Source organism: Natrix helvetica, assembly GCF_964273705.1.
Source record: "Natrix helvetica genome assembly, chromosome: 5".
Taxonomy (NCBI): domain Eukaryota; kingdom Metazoa; phylum Chordata; class Lepidosauria; order Squamata; family Natricidae; genus Natrix; species Natrix helvetica.
The window spans coordinates 29592187-29605719 of NC_138551.1; the positions used below are offsets into that span (position 1 = coordinate 29592187).

A 13533-nucleotide genomic window follows, 5' to 3' on the forward strand; every position below is an offset into this window, starting at 1 on the left:
ACCCCACTTTCTCTAGTTTAGCACCATAGAGTTGTATCAAGGCCAAATTCAGAAATTTGCAAGGGGTAACTGAGAATGCTGAATTGAAGACCAACTCAGCTTTTCCTCTAGGCTGCACCTGAAAAGTTGATGCTTTAGAAGCTTTGTCTATTCTTCGCCAGGAGGGAGATACACACGCCTTGTACTTCCTATTTTCTCAATCTTGCAACTCCATCTCTCAGGCGCTCTGCTGAAGGAAGGGAGGGAGGGAGGGAGCAAAGTGGCGAAATGGTGCTACTTTGAAGCCTCTGAAGGAGGCCCTTCCATCTAGGGCAGGAGTCTCCACATGTTGGCTGGATAATTTTGGGACTTGAAATCCGCACGTCTTAAAGTTGCCACATTTGGCGTTCCCTGCTTTAAGGAGGAAGACAGTCCTTAAGAACCGAGTGGCGGCGGGGGAGCGCCAAAGCGGAAAAAGTCTCTCTGGAGCAGCTAACTACGACCAGACAGATGCTTATGGGGATTCACAGTCTTCCTGGCCATGGTTGCCCCAAAAGTGTTTTTTTTTTCCAAAAGGCAACTGGACTTTGTTTTCACTTTGAAGATCTTGGATGAACAAGATCTTGGATGAGAAGCGAAACGTCTTCAAGGAAAAAACAAAATCCAGTTGCCTTTTGGGGGAAAAATACTTTTGATATGACCAGACAAGAGTCCGAGTGTCGCTCAGCCAAGATCCCCGGGCAAGCTGGAGGACCTGCCGATCCAGGCGGCCCCTTAACTGCGCCTCCTCCCCTTTCTGCCTCCAGGAGGTGTTGGAAAAGCGCGTCTTAGACAAACTCAAGAGACCAAGCGGGATGTCTAGGGGAGTGAACGGGTTGTCGATGCGACCTCCACAACCGGCTAAGACTTTCTGAAACGCTGGGCGATCCGGGGAAGCCGGGAGATCTGGAAAGCTTCCCACGAAAGGCGACCGGGCAAGAGAACTGAAGCGGCGTTAGAAGGAAAGAGCACGCGTGGAGATTCCGGCTCCCCACCCCGCCTGCTCCAGATCCGAGGGGGGCATGTTTTGACCCTCCCAAACTGGGATCCACCCCTGCCCCGTGCAGCGGCTTCCCTCCCGCGCCGCGCATCTTTCGGATCCTCCATCAAGCGCGGTTATTAACATGCAACACCCAGGAGGGTGAGGAAACATCCACGCGGATCCATCTAGAGAGGAGGAGCAATAAGGTTCAGGTACGTTTTTTACGTTTTGTTTTATTTTATTTTTATTTCCTGGAACGATCTTTTGGAAAGCCCCCGTAGCGTCTTTCCGCTCTCCTCCCTTTCCAGCCAAATTTTGGTTTCAGGACTTTTTTTTAAAGAATGAAAACTACCTGCTTTGCAAAACACCACCTGATTCCCTGTTGTATGCGCCAATCCGTGAAAATGTGTTATAGTAATAAATGTATAACGTTCGGTTTTTCAAGATATTGCAGACACTCCGTTGGTTTGGTTGCAAGAGAGTGAAAACTATTTCTGAGCTGATATGGATGAGGCATTTCCCGGTGTCAACCGCAAGGCTATTTATTACAGTGCATATTTAATTCTTGTCAGTAAGGCGCTTAACTACATGGCTGTAATTTCTTGGCAGATGTCAGATTCATTGAAAAGAGTTGACAAGACCTTTAAAAACAAAACACCCTGCACAGAAGCTTTTTATTACATTTGGACTTCTCTCCTCTGAACTTCTTCAAGGGTGGATCTTTATTTTGTTCTGGTTTGTTGCATTAAAAAAAAAAATTTTTTAGCTATCTCTGAAGATCCAATTGGACAGAAGAGCAATTTCCAAACATCCCTACAGTAATTTCAAAGGATATCTGAAAGTACCTTTATTTTTCATCCCCTAAGACCAGCTTCATCAGCTGCAACATGTGACAGCCCTGATAAATGAAAAGTGTGTGTGTATGTGGGTGTATGTGACACAAATTCAGAATGAATCTAAAATCTTCACACATGCTGGTCAGCCTTAAAAAGAGTTGTTGTCTATTAATGACAAATATGACATTGAATGAGTGCTTTATGATGCAAGACATGGGAAACAGGGAATCGCTGATTTAAATAACGTCTGTATTTCATGATATGGTACTTGAGGTTTTGAGTTTGGGAAGAGAAATTGAGGCTGAAAATAATTATTAGTACCACTTCTCCAAATAACTTTGGGTTAAATAAATATTCTTTTTCATGACAGCCCAGTACATCCATAGACTTCAAAGAAGACCAGAGATTTGAGCTCTCTTCTTTTACAATTATACCAACATTCTAATCCAGGGGTGTCCAAACTTGGGAACTTTAAGACTTGTGGACTTCAACTCCCAGAATTCCCCAGCCGGCTGGCTGGGGAATTCTGGGAGTTGAAGTCCACAAGTCTTAAAGTTCCCAAGTTTGGACACCCCTGTTCTAATCCTACATCATTCCATGCTCAAATAACTCTTGAATAAGCATCACCAAGAATTCCTGTTCACGATCTTGACGGAAAATCCAGTCTTTACTATGTTAACATTTCAGTTTCAAAATACTATTAGGAAAAGAATCCTATAATCCTACAGCAAATAGCATTCCTTACTAGCACTGATGATGCTACCTAGTTAGGATAATGAAATGTCTGCAAGCTCAGAGATCACCAAGGACCCCTCAATCCTATAGTTTGGAAGGAAGGAAGAAACCACAACTTCTGCACCTTGCAATTTATTGTACCTAGAACAGAAGGTGCATTTACATTTTTAAGCAATTTAGCTATTGTTTAAATAAATACAGTACATCCCATTGACAGTAATAAAAGGGAAATCAAGAAAGCAAACATTTCTGAAAACATTCTGAAGAAATGAATGCTAAAAAAAAAAGCTAAGATTTCTAAATCTGCCTCTTCTCTTTGATCAAGGCACAAATGGCCCTATCCGCTCTTTGAGGTCATAGAATTGCAAGGTCTAGCTTTTAAAATATTTGTATCAAGAGAATAATTCATTCACACAGAACATGGAGATTTTGCAGGATAATACCTGCAACTTTATGGCACTCTTATTTTCCATTAAACTAATTCTAATCTACTCATGTAGCATTATAACATCAAAAAAGACAAACCAGAATGAAACAGAAGTTGGTAGTAACAAGATGAGGCATAGCTTTCATTCCCTATAAAGGTGGAGGAAAATAAGAAAATCTTTAACTGTTTTCACTGTTGCTTCTCTAGCTTTTTTTGCCAGGACGGTTGTCTTCTTAAACTCCTAATTCTTTGAGGCTTAATTTGCTTGGCAGGGAAAGATTGATGTATTTGTCAGCAAAAAAAGAAATCACAAGCAGATTTACGACTGCTTTAAAACTAAAACTGTGGTTCATCAAGGGGAATGTTTAAATTCCAGTTTCAGTAGCATGTCAAGTTCCAGATTGTAACACCTGTCAACAACTTCTATTCCCTGCTACATTCACTAAAAGCAAAAGCCTTGCTAGGAATGTTTAAAGGAAAGAGGTAATACAAGTGATCCTTGGTTAATAACCATTCATTCAGCAACCATTTAAACTTACAGCAGAGCTGAACAAATAGTATTTATCCATGGTCCCCAAAGATATACAGTTAGAGACTTGCTTCAACTACAGTGGTTTCCACCAAGGTCCTCTGTTCCAGTGGGAACAGAGGTTTAATCTCATTGGTCAAAGGGTCTGACAGCTCCCTATAAAAGGGAGCTGGAGTTGGCTGCCTCTCCAACTCCACTCTTAGACAACCAGAGGTAACTCTTGCACGAGTTAGCCAAAGCCCTACCCAAACAGAGCAAACACTCACTCCTTCCACAGGCAGCTCAAGCAGGAGGGTACCGGGAAACTTAGCTGGTTATGTTGCAGGCCTGCAGCGAGCTTTGAGCAAGCTGGTTCTAGAAACTCCAGCCGCGGCCTGTGAAAGTTTCCAGTAGCTTCCACCAAGCGGAGCTGCGAAGCAAATAGGTCCGTCTGACCTATCCAAAGAACACCCTCCGATTGAACTGCGAAGGTCTGGCAGAGTTACCCAAAAGCCCGCCTACCTGTGTGACTATGTAATTGTACAGCATCTACTACATTCTTTAGGCCCCGGAAAAATATTTGCTAAATTGGACATGGCGCAGACATACCAACAATTGCCTATAGATGGTGCTACGGCGGAGGCCCAAACCATTGTGACACACAGGGGTGCATTCAAATGTCACCACCTACAATTCGGTGTTAGTATCACCCCAGGACTGTTCCAAAACATCATGGAACGGCTTTTGCAGGGGATTCCAGGAGTTGTCCCCTATTTTGACAACATCTTGGTATCAGCTGCAAATGAGGTGCAACTTTTCAAACGTTTGCGGACAGTTTTGACTAGAATTCGAGACAAAGGCCTCTGTCTCAAAAAAGAAAAATGCCAAATTAACATGCCAAGGGTTGAATTCTTATGGTACCTAATCGACAGCTCTGGGATTCACTCGACCACCCAAAAAATTCAAGCAATCCAGGACACCCCTACACCCCGCAATCAAACCGAGCTGCAGGCGTTCCTTGGGCTTCTTAATTTCTACAGCATCTTTCCTAAACAGAAAGCCACCATTGCTGAGCCCTTACACCATCTCCTGGCAATGAATGCAAAGTGGTCCTGGGGCAGAGCCGAGGCTGCCGCATTTGCCGCAGTAAAAAGACTCCTGTTAGCGGACACTTTTCTAATACAATATAGCCAGACCACACCGTTGGTCCTGACCTGCGATGCTTCTCCGTTCGGCATCGGCGCCATCCTCAGCCACCACATGCCCAACAGAACCGAGGCTCCCATAGCCTTTTACTCTAGGACCTTGTCCGCTGCTGAGCGGAACTACAGCCAGCTGGACCATGAGGCTTTGGCTGCAGTGGCCAGAGTAAAGAGGTTCCATGAGTATCTATACGGCCGTGATTTCGAACTCATCACAGACCACAAACCGCTACTGGGCTTACTGGCTGGGGACCAACCTACCCCATTGTCATTATCACCGTGGACGACCAGATGACAATCTTCCTAGCTGCCTACTCCTACTGTCTCATCCACCGATCAGACTCCACTTTGGGGCATACCAACGCATTAAGCCGCTGCCCCCTGCCTGAACTTCTTGCTGACCCTACTCCCGAGACGCCAATCCTAATCATTGACTGCCTTGAGACTAGCCCTGTCTCGTCCTGTGACATTGCCTGTCATTCTGTGAAGGACTCCACCATCAAACAAATTTTGAACTGGGTGTGGAGGGGGTGGCCCAAGGGGCCTGTTGGGGCTGATTTCAATATGTATTTTAGCAAAGGTGATGAGTTATCTGTTGTAAATGGCTGTTTATTGTGGGGAAACTGGATAGTTGTTCCACCCAAACTGCGCATTGCAGTATTAGAGGCTTTACATGTAGGGCATCCTGGAATTGTCAGGATGAAGTATTTGGCTAGGAGTTATGTGTGGTGGCCTAACAAGGACAGGGAGATCAAAGAATGGGTGGCTACCTGCACACTGTGCCAGGAGTCCAGACCAGCTCCCCCAGAGGCACCCGCTAAGGAGTGGGAGCTACCTCAAGCACCATGGTCTAGGGTGCACATTGATTTTGTTGACCAGTTCATGGCCAGTCATTCCTAGTAGTTGTGGACGCCTACTCGAAATGGCTAGACATAGTCCTGATGACCTCCACTATGGCAGAAGCGGTCATCAAGGTACTATAGAGACTTTTCTCCATGCATGGCCTGCCCGACATCCTGGTCTCTGGCAACAGGCCCCAATTCACAGCCATGCAATTTGGGACCTTCCTAGCAGCTCAGGGAATCAGGCATGCCCTGGTCATGCCATTCCATCCGGCCTCCAATGGTCAGGCGGAGAAAATGGTGAGATCTGCAAAAGAGGCCCTATCTAGGATGGGTCCGGGATATTGGCAAACATGGGTTGACCACTATTTGCTAATTCAGCACATCACACCCAGTGCCACTACAGGGAGAAGCTCCTCCAAGCTTCTCATGGGTCACCGGCTAAGGTCCCACTTACACCGACTACACCCAAACTATTCTGCCACATCGCCCCCTGACTCCACAAGCAATATTCAGAATTTTAGCATAGGGGACTTGGTATACACCCACAACTACGCTGGGGGAACTCTGTGGATTCCTGCCACAGTGATAGGCATCGATCTTTTCTCGTAGAGTTCGAGGACAGTCGGAATTGAAGAAGGCACATTGACCAAATCCGTGGCCGCCTCTCCAACTCCACTCTTAGACAACCAGAGGTAACTCCTGCACGAGTTAGCCAAAGCCCTACCCAAACAGAGCAAATACTCACTCCTTCCACAGGCAGCTCAAGCAGGAGGGTACCGGGAAACTTAGCTGGTTATGTTGCAGGCCTGCAGCGAGCTTAGAGCAAGCTGGTTCTAGAAGCTCCAGCCGCGGCCTGTGAAAGTTTCCAGTAGCTTCCACCAAGCGGAGCTGTGGAGCAAATAGGTCCGTCTGACCTATCCAAAGAACACCCTCCGATTGAACTGCGAAGGTCTGGCAGAGTTACCCAAAAGCCCGCCTACCTGTGTGACTATGTAATGAGTAGGATTATTCCATCCAAGAGGGGAGAGGTGTTAGATACTTGCTTCAACTACAGTGGTTTCCACCAAGGTCCTCTATTCCGGTGGGAACAGAGGTTAATCTCATTGGTCGAAGGGTCTGACAGTTCCCTATAAAAGGGCTGCTGTCAGACTCAACCTTTGCTGGATTGTTCTTAATTGTTGTACTTTAATAAAGAGCTGTTGTTGCCTTTAGCCTTGTGTGCCTTTCCATTACCCGATCTAACAATAATGACTATTACAGCACCTGCTTGGCCACATGATCAAAGTTTGTGTGCTCGACAGCCCACCTGCACTTATTATTGGCTTTAAGGGCACTTCAATTCTCCCCATCCACCTATCTCCTTCCCCATTTTTCCCCTTTTGGCCACTCTGCAGTCCGCACTGCAGCTTCCTTATGCTCCTACCAAACTGCTTCTCTGCCCTTGCCTGGCCCTCCACTCCACTTGCAATTCCCAGCATCTTCATCATCTTCTTTCTCAAACTCCTTACAAAGTGCACCTGGCCAGATGCTTGGTGATGCAGCTGTTGGCCGTTGCCAGTCCTTTTTCCCAAGGCCACATGGGACCTTGTCTAAGTTATGTATGACCTCATAAGGAGTTCAGGGTGGCAAGGAGAGCACAGCAAGGGCCGAAGGGCAACTGAAGCACAGGATCGCCAAAGGGGCAGAGATAGGCAAATGGGTTGAAGAAGAAGCTTTTATGAGGTTTAGGGCTGGGAGAGACGAACTTTGGATTGGGATGGGTCCTTACCTAGGGACTGCTGGAATTGCCAGCTCTAGGCAATGGTAGTCATGTGACATGTTTTATAACCATATCACTTAGCAATGTATTTGTGTTCCAATTACCATCATTAATTGAGGACTAATGCTTATGGGTATTTAAACTGCTGATTATTTTTTCCTTGAAGAAGTAACCCTTTCTCCAATCCGCCATTCTTTAGGTGTGTTGGACCGAACCCCCATTTTTCCAACTGCTAAATCTCATTCTGGCTGGGAATGGGGACAGTTGCAATCCAAAACGTCCGAAGGCTGCAGGTTAAATGTGTAGCTTTTCTGTAGAACTGCTTAGAAAAACGAAGTAAAACTATCCTGCTCAAAGCCACAAGCTTTTGATGTGGCATCTTAATCTGATGCTTTGTGTTGTGTTATTTTCTAGAGTATTCTTTGTTCCCACTTGGCTGGAAGGATGGTCGTTTTAAAACTTTTATCACACAAGATGAAAAGAGAAAGAGGAAACCATCCCTATGCAGCAGTAGGAGTCCTCTTTGGGTTCCTCTTGGCTGTCTTTCCTGGCAGCAGTGCCTGTCCTAAGCTTTGTGCCTGCTATGTCCCGACTGAAGTCCACTGCACCTTCCGGTATCTAACTACCATCCCACTGCACATCTCTCAAAATGTCGAACGCATCAATTTAGGGTAGGTTTGCATTATAATGCTGAAATCCTGAAATTAGTAATGCTGTGCTAAAATTTGTTTTGCAGCTTCTCAGAATTTCCCTTCTCCTATGAAAGTGGCTTCCCTTTTTCTACTTTTTTTTCCAGGATGCTTAAGAAATTATTTCAAATCTTATTTATTTGTTTGTATCTATCCCGCCTTTATTATTTTTACAAATAACTTGGCATGGTGAATATATCCCAAACAAATTCCTCCTCCTATTTTCCCCACAACAACAACCTATGAGCTAGGTGGCTGAAAGAGAGTGTCTGCAGCAGTGGTTGGTTGCAGGAGGTACACCCCAGTACAGGCGTAGCGGTGTCTGATGGGAGCAACGGGTACCGTTCCGGTATGGTGCTCTGGCGGGCCCACCAGCCCACCCCAGCTCCTTACCTATATTTGAGCTCTTTGGCACTTCCACACACAAGCATGGAGCGTATGGTTCCTGTGCGATGCTCTGCCAAGCAGCTGGAGCATCGCAGAGGTTTCGCAGAGGTGTTGTGGAGGTAAGGATGCATGCATGCATGTGCACACGTGCTGCGCGCATGCATGTGGGGTATGCCGGGCCCTGTTGCACTGTACCAGTTGCAATGGGATCCAGAACCCACCACTGGTCTGCAGGGGTGGGGTTCTACCAGTTCAATCTGGTTTGGGAGAACCTGTAACTGCAAGGATCAATTGGGAGAGAACCAGTTCACTCCCACTTGCAAGTGGACCCGCCCATCTGCCCCTGCACTTTACCTACCTTTATCTTCGCAGCTGAGTCACTCGGCAGAGTGGATTGCCACACCTCAGCTGTTTTCGTTCCCAAGCAGCAATCCAGAAGGAAAGTATTCTGTAAACTGCGTACGCGCGCAGCAAACCGGTTGTGTAAACCAGTAGGATCACACCACTGAGTGTCTGGCTGAAGGTCACCCAGCTTGCTTTCATGGTTGAGATGGGACTTGAACTTACACTCCCCCACTTTCTAGTCTGATGCTTTAACTATTAGATCAAACTATCTCTCTTAATATTTTTGAATTTACTTGTTAAACTTTGATGGTGCTGTGTGTTAGGAGCCATAGTGGCACAGTGATTAGAAGGTAATACTGCAGGCTAACTGGAACTTGGCCATCTCAAGGTTGACTCAGCCTTCCAATCTTCCAAACTCGGCAAAATGAGGACTCAGATTGTTGAGGGAAATGTGCTGACATTTGTAAATCACTCAGAGAAGGCTGGAGCAGTATATAAGTCTAAGTGCTATTGCTATTTTCTTTTCTATTATCCATCATTCTTAGTCCTACTCAGCATTTTATACCTTCTAAAGTAGTTGCTTACTTTAATTGAAGGAAGCTCAGATTACTAGAGAGATACTGGAATCTCTTAACTAAATAACAATGTTACACAATGCTTCCAATTACATTACAAGAGCATGGTTTTGAAACTGCGGGATAAACAAGCACTATTAGAAACCACGAAAGTAGCTTTTTATGGGAAAATGTGGTAACTGAAAAGAGTTGTTATCCAAGAAGTCACAACTCTTTTAAAAGAAAGCAGTTAGTTATTATATTCATAGTGTCACACACCAAGAGGCAATATGTGACTGGTTTCATCCTTATTATAAATTGTCAAATGTAAACAGCCAGATCTTTCTTTATGGTGTGCACTACTTTGGATATTGAACAGTGGAGGGGCACCAAACTCTCTTCTTTTGGCATTTCATCAGTTTTCTTTCTCTTGGAAAAATTGGAAACAACATCTTATTCATCTCTTTTAGTGATAATTGATAGGAACAAAATGGTCAGGAAAATTATGACTGCATGACAGTAAGAAATAGTAATGAGAACAACTAACATGTTCACTATTATAAAATCTTTTCAGAGCAACTAATGGCAAGAAGCCTCCTGGCATTAATCTAGAAGATTTCAACTATTGATTAATTTGCCCAGAGTGATAAATTAAAACACATGCATCCAAATTCTTTTGTATGCCTTTATGGTTAAGGGTTTTTAGACAAGTAGAAATTCGAAAACTTGACAATGTTTTGTATACACCTTTGCAAATGATGATTGCTGGCTATTTACAAAATTATTACCATAATGTGTGTGACAGTCACTAAACACCAGAAATAAAGTTTGTTGATTTCCACCTTCTCCTGCTCATAATGTACATCAATCCAGTTATTCTTTGTCTTGTTTCTGGGTGAGTGGATATAGTTCCAAGCATGGTGCAGAAATATAGTCATCCCTTTAATGGATCCGATATGTGGGACACTTGGCTTTCTTAATTCAGATGCTGGTAAAATAATGCTTGAAATTTTGCAATCCAGATTACAACAGTACATAGAATCAAAACTGTCAAGTATATAAATCAAGTATATAAACTGGATTTAGAAGATGCAGAGGCTCCCAAGATTCCAAACATCTGGTGCACAATGGAAAAGGCAAGGACCTTCCAAAAGCTTTTTTCCCCTCTATTAATTATATGAATGCTTTTCACAATGCTATCCACAAATTGTAGCTGGTTCTTAAAGATATGAGTGTGCCGGGGTCATCTCATCTACTTATTGAACCATTCACCTATTGATCAAGAAGCAACAGAACAGAATATGAAGCAACTAAATGGTTCAGAATTGGGCAAGGAATGTTCCAAGGTTGTATACTGTCACCTTATTTACTGTACTTAACTTTCATGAAGACTATAGCATGAAAAGGTTGAGCTAGATGAACTACAAATTGGAATGAAATTTGCTTAGAGAAACACCAGCAACTTTAGATATGCCGGTGATACCGGTTTAATGCAAAAAGTGAACTTCTGGTCAATAATTTAGGAAATCTAAGATTATATCAATAGGTAGAAGAGCCGAGGTGGCGCAGTGGTTAGAGTGCAGTACTGCAGGCTACTTCAGCTGACTGCTAGATGAGGTTCCGCAGTTAAAATCTCACCAGGCTCAAGGTTGACTCAGCCTTCCATCCTTCCGAGGTGGATAAAATGAGGATCCAGATTTTTGGGGGACAATATGCTGACTCTGGCTGTAAAAGCCTTATGAAACAGTATATACATAAGTCTAAGTGCTATTGCTATGCCACTCTGATATAAACAGGTGGAGAAGAAGTTGCAGTAGCAACACACTTTATATTCATAGGATCAGTAACAGCATGGTGCTATTGTCATGAAATAAAGTGAGATTTGCTTCTGGAGATAAACATCACAACCAATCTAAACAACATATTCAGGTGCAAGGACATCACTTTGTGACAACATAAAATAAACGTACATGTTTCCAAAGATGTGGTTATTAGTTGTAAAATATGGCAGTGATCATTGGATCATCAGAAAGACTGAATAAATTAATAACAAATGCCTTTCAACTGTGGTGCTGGAGAAAATTCTTTGGACTGCAAAAGGATTCAACCTCCATTTCTGGCTGGAGTAAAACCAGACAGATGTGATGCTCACTGAAAGCATTAATAATGTATCTGAACCTTAGCTATTTTGTACACATAAAACAAAGATAAGAGTCACCAGAGAAGCCCATGAGGCTTAGGAAAATAAAAATGCAGGAAAATAGAATGAGAAAATCAGGTGACTACGGTATCATGACAAGCACAGGTTTAAAAGAAATCAAAGGGGTTACAGATAGGCAATCCTGGTAAATGAATGTGCATTGGATCAGGAAGAATTGGAAATGATTGAATGACTGAAGCACAATGTGAGTTCCAGAGTCATTATTGGAAATAGAGAGGATACACCAGACTGGCAGCTGACTGTGGTAGGTTTTTTTTTTTAATTTAAAAAAGGAAAAATAATAAAGTCAGGTGGGTAAGAGTGCCTGGTATACATCAAAGATGACGACATCCTTGATGTGTTTTTCAGCATCTAACATAAATTGATTCAACTAGAATTTGTTTTACTGTAAATCTGTAGAGATTCTCAGTCATCCAAGATATAGTTGTCCCAAAAGTGCTTTTTCAGGAGGCAACTGGACTTTCTTGTTTTTTCTTTGAAGTGAAACATCTTTGAAGATGATTCACTTCTCATCCAAGAAGCTTCTTCAGCTCTGACAGGATAGCGGGGAATGGAAGGATTTATATTCTTTGCAGACAGCTGGTCATTTGCATCCTTTGAGAGGGTTCTTGAAGCACTTGTGTGTTCTCAGGGTCAGCTAATTAGTGCTCTTGGTTCCTGTAGTCTGCAGTTTTTCTCTGGAATTTGATTTTGTTTTCTATTGAAAAACATAATGAAGTTTATGTGTCATTACACCAGAGGGTGTATAAGTGTATGGTACATTTCACTACTTATTGCAGAGAAAAATATAAGACATCTTCAGAAACAGTTAACTTCTAACTATCGAATAAGAGAGTAGGATTCTGTGGTTGGTCAGCAATGAAGATGCGGGTGAACAGGCAGAAGGAATTATTTTTGTTTTGCTTTTAACTATTGAAATAACTATTGTATCGGTTCAGATTAAAAGTTCACAAGGTTTTTAAGTTTGCAAAATGCTTTAAATAATGTTTTATTTGTGTAAATAAATTTTCAGTAATTAAGCTGAACAATACCCCAAATATAATAAAGAATAAACCTTGTGCTGTTCCATGTGAAATTAAAATAAATATATCTTGTTTGCTGGTTTGTTTTTACTCTAATTTTTGACTTGCTTGGGAGAGTTTAAGAAACAAACCAGATTAAAATTATCTAGGGTTTGTTTAGTGGGGTAGTTGAGAAACTGTTTAAATATTATGAACCCCAATTCTAGCAACTCCAGCTAGCGTAATTTAAGCAGAATGGAGTTGTCAGATGTAGATTAGCTACCTACGTCTTGAAAGCCACAGCTTCCTGTGGTGCCAAGATGGCAGAGTGGTTAGAGTGCAGCACTGCAGGCTACTTCATCTAACTGCAAGCTGCAGTTTGGCAGTTCAAATCTCACCAGGCTCAAGGTTGACTCATCCTTCCATTCTTCCAACGTGGATAAAATGAGGACCCATATTGTTGGGAGCAATAGGCTGACTCTGTCAACCGCTTAGGGAGGGCTGTAAAAGCACTGTGAAGCAGTATATATCTATGTACTCTTGCTGCCATTAGTTTGTATTCCTGATTCTGACTTATGAAGTTTGAACTCAATCATTCACATATAAGCCCAATAAGGATTTAAATAGTGAAACAGTATAATTAAAAGCCAAAGTTCTTATATATGACATGCAGCCAGTTAAGATAAACCATATTTCTTTGGAAGAAGTATACATTCTAAGCCATGAGCAGAGCCATTCATTTTGCTTTTGAAAAAGAAGACAAAATCAGAATACTTGTACACATCCATATCAGCTATGAATTCTGGGAACTATAGTTTTCATGATATTTATGTTGTCCTAGCTATATTGAATGTGGTTATTCAAATTTTAGTTGGAGCCATCTCATAAAATGGGAGGGAGGGAGGGAGTGATGAAAGAAGGAAGGAAGGAAGATGATGGATCATTTTTAGTAGATCCTATAGAACCGTGATGATGATTCTATGGCACGCATACCACAGATGGCATGTGGAGCCCTCTCTGTTGG

At 42.9% G+C, this 13533-nt stretch overlaps 1 protein-coding gene across 3 annotated transcripts in view; it reads left to right on the top strand.

Moving 5' to 3' along the window:
* The first annotated feature begins 636 nt into the window (after positions 1-636).
* Positions 637-13533, top strand: part of IGSF10 (immunoglobulin superfamily member 10) — a 32339-nt gene continuing 19442 nt past the window's right edge. The window contains exons 1-2 of one of the 3 annotated variants that reach the window (XM_081955777.1): positions 637-1212; positions 7727-7983. In XM_081955777.1, the coding sequence (XP_081811903.1) occupies positions 7757-7983 (227 nt within the window). In that variant the 5' untranslated portion in view covers positions 637-1212; positions 7727-7756. The remainder of the gene's footprint in view (positions 1213-7726; positions 7984-13533) is intronic. The other 2 variants (XM_081955778.1, XM_081955779.1) reach the window with 2 other exon arrangements.